Source organism: Chelonia mydas, chromosome 10 (genome assembly GCF_015237465.2).
Source record: "Chelonia mydas isolate rCheMyd1 chromosome 10, rCheMyd1.pri.v2, whole genome shotgun sequence".
Taxonomy (NCBI): Eukaryota; Metazoa; Chordata; order Testudines; family Cheloniidae; genus Chelonia; species Chelonia mydas.
In genome coordinates this window covers 28,862,829-28,874,862 of record NC_051250.2, presented here as the reverse complement: position 1 = coordinate 28,874,862, position 12,034 = coordinate 28,862,829, and the positions used below count along the sequence as shown (strand labels likewise).

Genomic DNA, 12,034 nt, shown 5'->3' with positions numbered 1-12,034 from the left:
TAAAGGGAAGGGTAAACCCCTTTAAAATCCCTCCTGGCCAGAGGAAATCTCCTCTCACCTGTAAAGGGTTAAGAAGCTTAAAGGTAACCTCGCTGGCACCTGACCAAAATGACCAATGAGGAAACAAGATACTTTCAAAAGCTGGGAGGAGGGAGAGAAACAAAGGGTCTGTGTGTCTGTCTATATGCTGCTTTTGCTGGGGATAGACCAGGAATGGAGTCTTAGAACTTTCAGTAATCTAGCTAGGTATGTGTTAGATTATGATTTCTTTAAATGGCTGAGAAAAGAATTGTGCTGAATAGAATGACTATTTCTGTCTGTGTGTCTGTTTTGTAACTTAAGGTTTTGCCTAGAGGGATTCTCTGTGTTTTGAATCTAATTACCCTGTAAGGTACCTACCATCCTGATTTTACAGGGGTGATTCCTTTACTCCTATTTACTTCTATTTCTATTAAAAGTCTTCTTGTAAGAAAACGGAATGCTTTTTCATTGTTCTCAGATCCAAGGGTTTGGGTCTGTGGTCACCTATGCAAATTGGTGAGGATTTTTACCAAACCTTTCCCAGGAAGTGGGGTGCAAGGGTTGGGAGGATTTTGGGGGGAAAGACGTGTCCAAACTACGTTTCCCAGTAAACCCAGTTAGAGTTTGGTGGTGGCAGTGGTTATTCCAAGGACAAAAGATAAAATTAATTTGTACCTTGGGGAAGTTTTAACCTAAGCTGGTAAAAGTAAGCTTAGGAGGTTTTCATGCAGGTCCCCACATCTGTACCCTAGAGTTCAGAGTGGGGGAGGAACCTTGACAGCATGGGATATGTTTTTTAATTTCTTTAAAAGGAATCTTGGGCTTTTACACTTCCTGATTTCAGCCAAAAATGTAAATGCTGAAATATCCCGAGAAGAGGCTTTTCCTGTGGTGTTTCCAACACAGCGCTTCTTGCAATATTCCTCAACTGATTGAAACCAGGAGTTGCTGGAAATGCCACAAGAGGCTGTTCTGATAAGATTTCGAGCCCAGACAGAATTATGTGTGTGTGCTTCAAACAAGGATTTAAACTTTTTTGATTTGTAACCTGAACCAAGCTGAGAACAAACATGGGGTCTGCCGATCTTAGTTATGTACACAGAAAGGCAGTAGCTGATTTTCCAACATGTGGTGGTAGCACAAAGTAAGACTGAGCTCTTTAAACTGTGAAGTCTCTGATTATTATAATTAATCTACAGATTTTCCCTGCTTTTCTTTTAACACTTTTGGATAAATGTCCCTCAGACTTGTGGGTTACTGACTGATTGTGCCTCAGTAAACCTGAAGTAATCCTATGCAGGAGATAACAACTCAATGTCAGACATCCTAATTTTAGCACTCTTTGATTCCATTTAGGAAATATTTATTTAACGCTCCAGTTGTTTTGCCATGTTCTCCCAGTTCATTTCGCAACATACCCTGTAATTATTTACCTTCTGCACTTGCTATTCTAGGGCTAGGAAATATTTAACTACTCAGTTCATCCCTTGCATTTCTGGATTTCTTGAATTCCTAATGTTCTTTTTCTCCATCAGCATTTCATCACATTCTTTCTATGGTTTCATTGTGAAGTATTTCTGAGCCTAATCTATTTTGGAGACCATTTTCTATAAAGTTTCTGTTTCTTAGATCATACTTTCATGCTGCATGTCTCCAATGAGTCCTTGAGATCAGTTCCTTTGATGTTACCAAATATACAACTATTACTTATTTGTATGGTAGCACCACAGAGCCCTAGTCGTGCATCGGGACCACATTGTGCCAGGTGCTGTACAAACACAGAACAAAAAGACGGTTCCTGACCCAAAGAGCTTACAATCTTAGCTTTTTATTATGTTATTTTCTGTGTGCCTAAGTTTCTGTGAGATCTCTGAAGTTTTTTGGAGTGTTTTTAGATTAGATATTGCAGGGCTTTATTTATTTTCCCATTTGATCCTTTTGTGTTATTACGGATGTGAAATTGCAAAAGGAATGCTTGTCCTAACATTTTATATATTATAACATTAGATTAAAATGCTTATTACATTTAGTCTCAAATCTGTTTCTTGAATCATTGATTCAGCAATTGTATTAGCAATTCCCAATACAAAACCAGTACCTTCAATGGCTTTTGATATTAAGGTTTCATAAAGTAGTTTACATTAAATATGAGCGGTGTACAGTTTCATGATTTTAAGCTACAAAAACTTTGTCAAAAGATCTGATGGAAGCCACATTATCCTCTACATTCAATTATTTTTTAATCTCCCTAATTTTCTTTTCCTTTGATTCGCTTATTGCCCTTGGTTGGAAAAGGAAAGTATCTCACATTATTCTTCTCTACTTAAAAACAAAAAAAGTTCACAAACACCATAGCATATCGAAAGCCTTATGGCATATTTTGAATTTTTACAAGATTTTTTTTAATTAAAATTGCCCCCAAATACACAAATAAATGTCACTGTTTTTGACCAGATCTAATAAAGGTGTGTTTATATATCTATAATGTAGATGCAAGGAGAGGGCTCTAGCAGGTTTGGCTAGGGGATGGTGGCCAGGGGCAGCCGGGATCCTGTTCCACTTGGAAACAGGTACTTTGGATTTCACAGTCTGATGGTATGGTTGTAATGTCACAAATTCAGCACCATCCAGGGAAGGGCTAGAAGGGTCTCAATCAAAACGCTGGGTCTGAACGTTTGCAAATGTAGGGGAAGTTTAGTTACGGATCTGAATCTGAATTTTGCAGCACAGGGCCGTACCTAATGATGGCTTACAGTACAAGCATCAAGTAAGAAGAAATCTCAGCTGCAAAAGAGGCAAGGTTTGTGTAAGCAAGAGCTGGTCCAAAAATGGTGGGGGTAAAAAATTAATGAAAATTTTCATTTCCATCTTTCACTGAAATTTAAGTTTCAGCAGAGCTTTCTGACCAGCTAAAGAGTAAACAAAGATCTGTGATGCTTAGCAAAAATCCAAAGGACAGGATACAGTTTGTGAGAGAGAGAGACAACATCGGAGCAAAAGGCCATTTTTATCCCTGGAATATGTATATATTTTCTAGGGAGGACTGACAATTTTCTGTCAAACTGTTTTTCAGCTGAAAACTGGGTTTTCAATGAAATAAACATTTTCACAAAATGTGTCCACTTTCCGCAGAAAACTTCATGTTTTTGTCAAAGACCTTTTGCCTGAAATTTTAGATTTTGGCTGAAAATTTGGTGGGTTCCAAAGCCGAAATTTTCTGTTGAATGGGAAAAAAATGATCACCTCTAGTAATTCCTTTCTATATGAAACTGATCTGAGGCCCAATCCTGTGTGGGTCTGAAGCCTCCTGCAAGGAGCTGAGAACACTTAACCACCACTAGAATCTCAGGAGACTCTCTACAGCTCACAGGGTCAGGCCTTTAGAGGCAGAGAGCTTCATAGCCTTATTTTTCTCTTGTGAGGCTTCATGCTTATGCTGGGGAATGTAAGAAGACAAGTGACCTGGTTTGAATCCTTTCTGAGCTCCCACTCAGTGCACTGAAGACAGACTGTACTGTATTGTATGCTGCCTTGACTTATGTGAAACATCGTTTTCTGGAGCTGCATATTGATGCCATTATAGACAGCAACTTTGTGTTTCAGAGGAGTCTGCATGTTACCAAAAGGGCAGCAGGTGTTACTTAGACTAAATTGACCTTGAAATTGATTTCTTTATTTTATGACTTACTGAGGGGAGATTAATACTTTTTTTTCTCCCTGCAGTCTCAAACAATTTACATGGTAATAGAAGGCATAGTCAGTCAAATAAATTGCTGGAAGTGGTAGTGTTCCAAGGGGGAAAAAAGTATGGGTCTGTCTTGCATTGATTTCTTAGCCTCAGGGAGAGCTCGGATTTTTAACACCTGGGAAGAGAGAGACAAAATTTATTCCTCATATTAAAGGCAGAAGAATGGATGGCTGTGTCTGGGGGCTGACATTTACATTGAATTTTCTTTTGGAGGGGTGTGGGGAAGGATGTGTCCTGTATAAGCATCTCAGTGAGCATTTTAATGGTGTTTCCTGACTGATGTAAAGGCAGATGGGTAGCGAAGGAAATCGTACATGACATCTGGAAAGAGAGGCTGATGGGTAGACAGCATAGCTGCCCGATGCAACACAGACTAGGCCCTAATAAAAATGTGGGAGTGGCTGGTGTGATTCCATCTTCAAATACGAGGCAGAAACCATCACAAAATAGAAATGAGTAAGGGAATAATGGGGACAGGAGAGGCATTGCCTGGAAGAGGTGCTGATAAGGTCACAGTATACACTCTGTATAGTGAGAAGAAAAAACTGGGGTTATCCTTTTGTTATGTAGGGTCAAACACATGGCTGTAGGCTCAATTTCCTGTAAGAATCCAGGTCAAACAAGAATATATAGTATTCACATATAAATGACATGTAAATAGCATAATATTTGACCAATCCTGGTTGTAGGTGAGGCATTACTTACATTGGCTCCTGACTCCTATGAACATGTCTGAAAGTGGTCCTGTTGACCCATGACTAGAACAGTAGCTTGTTTCAGATATGGATGGTACTACATGGCACTGTGTACAGGGAAATGGTTTATATGTGGAATTTATTATGATCATCCTGCGGGGGATGGAAGGAAAGCTTGTCTACCAAAAGCCACAACTATATATTCTTACTGCAGGGGACGTGTGGAGTCAGCTGCTGAGAATCAGTAATTGTCTCCATCTACTTCAAAAGGAATCGGAGAGAGGGGATCGAGGGAAAAATGAAGGATATTTCTTGACCAGGGACCTGGAACTAGGGTCAAGCCCTAGTGCTGTTGGGCATACTCAGGGTAGCCTACCACATTTTCCCTTATCTGTTTTTGAGAATATTGTTTATTACCCTTCAGAGCCAAGGGACTGTTTGGGGAGAATTGGGTACCTACAATAGATAGCCACTGCCTGGAGGGCCTCGCTGGTTTTATTTTCTGGCTCTGCATGTCCAGCCTTATCTCTACTAACATATGTAAAAACACATAACGCACAGCAGTCTTCCAAGTATGTGTGTTATGCTCACGATCTTGCGCTATCTCTCTCTCCCTATAAATACAGAGATATATATAATTGTGATAGGGCAAGGCCAGATGGCTACAGTAAAGTAGTGGGAGATAGATATATTAGCTACAGGCTAAACAAATCCCTGTTACCAAGATAAGGAAGTGGCAGCTGCTCCAGGTCAATTAAGACACCTGGGGCCAATTAAGATCTTTCCAGAAGGCAGGGAAGACAGCTAGGTTGATTGGGACACCTGAAGCCAAACAGGGGCTGTCTGAAACTGGTTAAAAGCCTCCCAGTTAGTCAGGTGGGTGTGTGTCAGGAGCTGTAGGAGGAAGCTGTGCTGTTGGGTAAACTGAGCAGTATAAACCAAAATAGGCAGAAGGAAGGAGGCCCTGAGGTAAGGGTGAAGGAGATATTGAGGAAGTGGGGGGCTGCTGTGGGGAAGTGGCCCAGGGAATTGTATGTGTCCTGTTTCCAAAAGGTCAGCTACCATAGCTGATACTATTAAGGTCCTGGGCTGGAGCCCAGAGTAGAGGGCGGGTCAGGGCTCCTCCTTCCCCCTCTGAATTAATCAGTGATACTGGGAGACAACAGAGACTGTGCAAGGGAAAGTAGCCTCTCCTTACCTCCCTTGCTGGCTTATGTTGAAAATGGCTCAGTAGGCTGTGACCCTTGCCTCTAGAAAGAGAAGGGCTACATGGAGGGTCACAGTGAGCCTCTGAGGCTAGTGAAATCCGCCAGGAAGTGCGGGACCCCTAGAGACAAGGACAGAGCTTTGTCACAATAATATATATAAATCACTTATGCAACATCAGTCCAAACATTTTTATTATCTTAATTCGTTCATGTTTCACAGATCTGTATAGTAATTTGAGATACACTATGTAAAATAAATGGCATCTACATTGTGTAAGATATAGGCTATAATGACACAATATTGTTGTGAAACTCATGTATTTTCTATTTGGAAAAGCACAGAATGAGCTAAGTGAAATCTATTTTCTTTGTTAGCTCTGTCAATCTGCTTCTTTTGGGGAGTTTACCACTTACAACACACTTGCAAAATGGTTGTCCTATGATCTCTAAATTTTAGAGTTCTGAAACTATAAAATAAGGTTAACCATGCAACCTGCTGCAGGATTGCTCCATACAGAAATGAAGAAAGCTAATTAGAAGGGAGGGAGATGCTGAATTTCAATAGATGGGTATATATTATACAGCGCGTGTGTGTGTGTGTGTGTGTTCAAATGAGGTAGAACCTATGTACTTAACAAAGGAGTGAAGATAAAAGGTGAGTGGCAGGGTGGCTGGATGGAGACATTGAGTAACGTAAGGTAGAACAGATAATAAATGACAGGATAAGATGTCGAGTGATTGAAAGCAGGGAGGGGGGTTAAGGGTCAATAAATGCGAAGAAAACATCAGAAAGGAACGTACATCAGTGGTAATGAACCGAGTGGCTGGCACAGAAGCAAGTTTGTCATTAAATCCTGGAGTTTGGGGGGATATGAAATAGGTGATATGGTGGTTTTCAGGTGTTTTATTGAGGTTGGAATCTTAGAAAATCTGTTAGCCATAATCTCCTTGTTTACATCCATCATGGCTGTGAGAAATGTAATGAAACAGACTGCAGGACTTAGTCTCCAGTCCTGTTTGGTGTTCTTGGGAGTAGTCAGGCTCCTTTCCCTGTTTCGTAACTTTATAGCTGGAGACGTTGTACAAAGTGTAAACAATATATAAACTGACTGGGATGCACACAAATTCTTAATAATATGGCTACAGACTGCCAACTAGCATGCTGGCTCTAGAGAGAGGAAGACTATAATACAGTAATTGCATAAAGTGTATTCTTGCATACCTTGATATTTAAATGGTGAAGTGTTAAGAATGGTGAGAATGTTCTTGATTCCATTGGCCATGTTGACCCTTCTACCCATAAATTCTCCAAGGCTCCAGGAGCAAAACTGCCTTTATTTCTAGGTGCCTTTCCTCCAAGCGATTTCTTCCAACTTCACAAACATTAATGAATTAAACTGCTATTGAGATAAGGAAGTGGATTGTCTTCATTTTACTGGTGGGAAAACTGGGACATGAAGTGAAATGATCCAAGGTCACCCAGTGAAGCAATGGAACTAGAAACAAACGTCCCCCTGTACTGTGCTCCATCCACTAAACCATGCTACATTCTCCTATAAATACAAGATCGCTTGTTATTGTTTAGTTATTTTGGTCTACTTCAAAACTTCGTCATTTATAGGAGGAGTTCTCTGTGGAATGAAAAGCTTAATATCTTTTCAAGACCTAGTAGCTCTCATCTTCACTGGGCCCACACCAGTTTCAGCTCATCAGACTTTCATTCCTGAACATTTAAACTGGCTGCACCACTTCACTTCAGCATGCTACCTAATCTTACTGACAGGAAACTAGCCCCTGAGGGTCTGACTCAAAATATCAGTACAAGTGTACAGGCATTGCTAATAAAAGAACAGATCAGAATTACAATATGCAAACCATTTTCTAATGCTTCACTGCAAAAAATAAATGAATACTTAAGTTGATTAACCCCTTGGTTTCTGGAATTTGTGCATATTTAGAAACTTCAGTACTTCTAGTAATCTATCTAAGGAACTTACATGGCCCCCATTACTATAGTGTCTTAGCGCCTCACAATCATTAATGTATTCATCCTCACAGCTCTCTGATGAGATAGGGAAGGGCTATTATTCCCTTTTCCAGACCAGGGACTGAAGCACAGAGATGCTAAGTGACTCACTCAAGGTGATACAGGAAGGTGAAGTGGGGAATTGAACCCAGGGAACATTCTCTTCCTCCCTTTCCACATTTTAGGCTACTCCAAGAGCCAGTGTAGTCCTTAGTATATCTTAGAGCAGCACCAGGGGTTGCTGTAACTTATGGTAGCCTTACATGCTTGCCTGTGGGCTGCTCTACTGCCCCAAATTGCTAGAGTGTAGTTCTGGCCATTCCTATTCCCACCCTGAGCATACCCCAAAGCTAAGGGCTGTAGGGAAGCATACGCTATCCCAGTGTGCTTGGGGTGTTTCTCTGGGGTCATTCTGCCCCCTTCATACCATGGAGACATAAAGCGATTACAGTGGGGACCAGGCTCCGAGCCAAGAAATCTAGTGATTCTGGACCAAATTTGCAAGTGCCAGGTAAGGTGATGTAATTTAGATTCACTTGCATTCCTTCAGGTAGAGCTGAACTCCCTTAGAATCAGTTAGATTCACTTAAGCCTATATACACCTATTGAACGAGGAGACTGTTCACATAATTTATGTGCCTGGAAGAAGGTGTGTGTTAAAGTAGGATTCCTCTCTTATAGCACTGTCATTTTAGGTCCCACAAGCTTTTACCATATCACTACATTTTTATGTGCATCTGTAACACTGACAGACCCTAGTTGTTGAACTGGGGACGTCTGGAGCTTAGTGCATGAGCCTCTACTGCATGAGCTAAAGGTGTGTGGGTTACACATCCCCATCAGTTCACATGCTGAATTATTTACTTGCATTAAGTTACACCTTTTGACCTTCCTGTTAGTTGCTTTTCTTGTTGGTACTTGTCACTTCTAGCAGCACAGCTCTAGAGCGTTGACCCTAGTAAGGCAAGTTCAGAAGTTATATACAACAGGGAGAGGAAATGGGTCAGATGGTATCTAATGAGGCATAGAGGGACTCTATGATATAATTTTGTGGGTGGGTGAAAAATTGGTAAGTTACAACTCAGAACAGGGGGAAAAATTAGTACTTTTTGTGTAAAGTTTAAAAAAAGAAGTCACTTACTGTGTCCTGGAAGATAGTGATGTGGAGGTAACTTTGTTCTGAACCATTCTCATTGGGATGAGACACGACTCCTCAAGTTGGAATAAATATAAGGATTGAGAGTATTTTATTTTAGTTTTATGGTCACACATTGTGTTCAGCGTCATAAGTAAAACAAATTAGTTTGCACAATATTCTTTGCAACTAATTTAAGTACAAACTTTGAGTTATGAGTTAATTATGAATACAAAATTAATACAGGTTTTAGTACTAATATAATACTATATCAATACATCACATGATAGAGGATTATATGGTTTTGTTACTAGCCTGGGATTCAGGAAACCGTGGTTCAGTTTCTTGGTCTGTCACAGACTTCGTGTGAGACCTTGGGAAAATCACTTAGTCTCTCTGTTCCCCATCTGTACAATTGGGATAGTGGTACTGCCTTGCCTCACAGAGATGTCGTGACGATAGCTATATTTTTTTAAAAGGCACTGAGATACTAAGGTAATGTGAGCCATACAAGTACCTAAAATGAATAGGTATGGCTATAACTGAAATTAATAATATTTATCAATAGCTTCTTCCCTGAGCGTGGGTTCTGAGCTCTGCTTTGCAATGTACTTTTTGCTGATTTTAATTCTTGTTAAGTAAAGTACTAAATATTCTGTTTAATCTCTTTCCCTCCCTCCCTCCCTCTTTTCAGGACTATAAATCTGACAATGTGGCTTTGGCTTCCAGTGCCAGGAACAGTCCTCAAGGTCCAGTAAGTAAAAGCATTTTGCTGTACAGATTGCATTCTTCTCTAGAGTGCTTCAGCTTTCAATCACTGGAAGTGATTTTACCTGAGACAGATCTTACTGCTCTTGAAGTAACTGTGTTTGAGTTTGCTAAATGTTCTCAAATACTTGAATATATGGTATTAGCAAACATCTGATCTGCTCACCAAACTGAGGATAGTTGACTTGAACCATTGAAATCTGAGTTCATTAGCGATCCAGCAAATCCATCTTCTATGTTAGTGCTTGCATTGCACTAGCAGACTGATTTAGGGTGAGGCAGTGTCTGACTCCTGGGGAAAGAGAGAGAAGTTGTGTACAACAGCAGCCTTTGCAGTTTCTTGAATGGCAAGGATTGCTCCTGACTAATAGCATCTCCACCATAAAGGGGTGGGCCCAGGGGTAAGGAAGAGGTCCAGCCACATGGCTTTACCACCAGCCATGAGAGATGGCCAGGCTCATAAAGAAGAACATGCTACCCTTTCCAGTATGGTGGTACAGTGGCTGTGCTCCCTCAGATCTCCATGAGTGATTGTGTGTCCTGGTGATATTCCCACTGCACCAAATGTGCAGGGCTGTGCCTTTTGAGGCACAGTGAACCATTATTCTTAGTTACTAAATCGGGTTTAACAATGTAGCATGAATAGTAACAGACAGATAATACCAGTTAGAGAGCAGTCAAGTCACATGGTAAGGAAATTAATATTTTGTTATACCTGTGCAGCTCATATAAAGTAAAATTCCTCTGGTTTCAGTGGCTTATTCATACATGTATGTGTATATATAAAATCATCTAAACTTGGTAATGGATGAAGCTGAAAAAGGTGTTAGGTGTGAATAATTGTAGAGATGCTCAGATTATTTCATTACGTGATTTTCTTCTAAAATCGTGAACACCAAACCACTAGATTATCAGACACTATCCTTCTTCCTCAAAGTTCTGGGATGTCAAGTAGGTTGACTCATTGGTTCCATAATATAGTGACTTAATATTTGAAGAAATGTCATTCCTGAACTGAGCCTAGTACTCATTTCTGGAAGTGATGTATTCTACCAAAGCCCCGGTTAGCCAGAAATGGGTGAACACGTTTATAGAGGTATTTGTACTGCTCTATCAAGCAATTTGCAGAACAAAGACAACTGACACAGATTAACCGTCACACTTCAGTGCTGCCATTACAGACTTTTCTAACTAGAACTTCTAAAGTGTATTATCCCAATGTCATATCCACATAATGTTTAGTGAACTACCACAGAATCTTTGTGTTAACATTTTGTAAGAATGTCAGGGGCTATGTTCTGATTTGAATTATACTGCTGTAAAATACAGCACAACTCCATTGGATCTGGGGGAGTCACTTTGTATTCACACCACTGTAAGACTGGCTGGAATCTTGACTCAGGAGGGGACTACTGTGTTGCAGTCCATATCTGTGGAGGAAATGTCACTCACATGCCAGTTAGCTCATTTTCAAATCAGATCAGAAATCATACTGGAGCAGGAACTTGTGTGTGCATTTTCTTAACTGGCTAAAGTGAATTGCTAATTTTTTAAATATTTATTTTGGAACTTGCATGTGTAAATCTTTCTTCATGTGAACCTTCTACATGGTATAATGGGGGCACCGGATGAACAGTATTCAGCAAAAAATCCCTCTAAAACACACGTCAGTATGCTAACCTCTGGGTTTAATTCTGCTGACTCTGTAGTTGCAGGAAGCAACAGTGGCAGAATGGGTTTCACACTTTTAAATATGATCCTGTAATGGTAAAAGTATGTATTTTTTTACCACATTTTATAAAACGATTTGTGTGTGTGTGTGTGTGTGTGTATGTATGTATGTATATGTGTGTGTGTGTGTGTATATATAAAGCAGATTCTCTGCTCTGCTCTTCTTTCTGCATATCACCTGAGCAGCACAAGGGGAGTATAAATCTCTCACAATTAACCGGCTGGAAATTTTCCCAGAGGGAAGGAGGCCCCAGAAGATGCAGAATCTAGAGGAGCAGTTTCCTATACCTGCATCAGCACCACACATGGGGCATGCTAGGGTTGGAGAGGTGTGTTTTAGTGATGGGAGCATGCTCTTTGTTTCCATCTGGGGTCTTGAGAACTACAGCCAGCAGGTGCAATTTAGAGCCCCCTCACCCTGCTCTAATGTGTACACTAACCAGGTCAAGGGCCAAGGATGAGGGAGTCATAATGGTTTTCCTAATAGCTCTGATAACTGTCTTGTCTTGTGTCTAATACAATATGGGCACCACAGGGAAGCTTCCTCATAATGTAGAAAATTGCAGTCAGCTATTACTAAGTTAGTTGATTTCTTTGTACAATAATTAAGACACACCAGTGTGTCATGGCACTGTCTAATTTCACAGTGGATATGGGGAACTGAGAGATCTAGGCAACTGGGTATCCAGTTGCATGCAACAA

At 40.5% G+C, this 12,034-nt stretch overlaps 1 protein-coding gene across 13 annotated transcripts in view; it reads left to right on the top strand.

Annotated features, from left to right (window-relative positions):
• Positions 1-12,034, top strand: part of RBFOX1 (RNA binding fox-1 homolog 1) — a 2,389,987-nt gene that overhangs the window by 400,903 nt on the left and 1,977,050 nt on the right. For all 13 annotated transcript variants that reach the window (XM_037911685.2, XM_037911680.2, XM_037911681.2 and 10 more), the window contains exon 2: positions 9,528-9,587. In XM_037911685.2, coding sequence (XP_037767613.1) covers positions 9,528-9,587 — 60 coding nt within the window. The remainder of the gene's footprint in view (positions 1-9,527; positions 9,588-12,034) is intronic.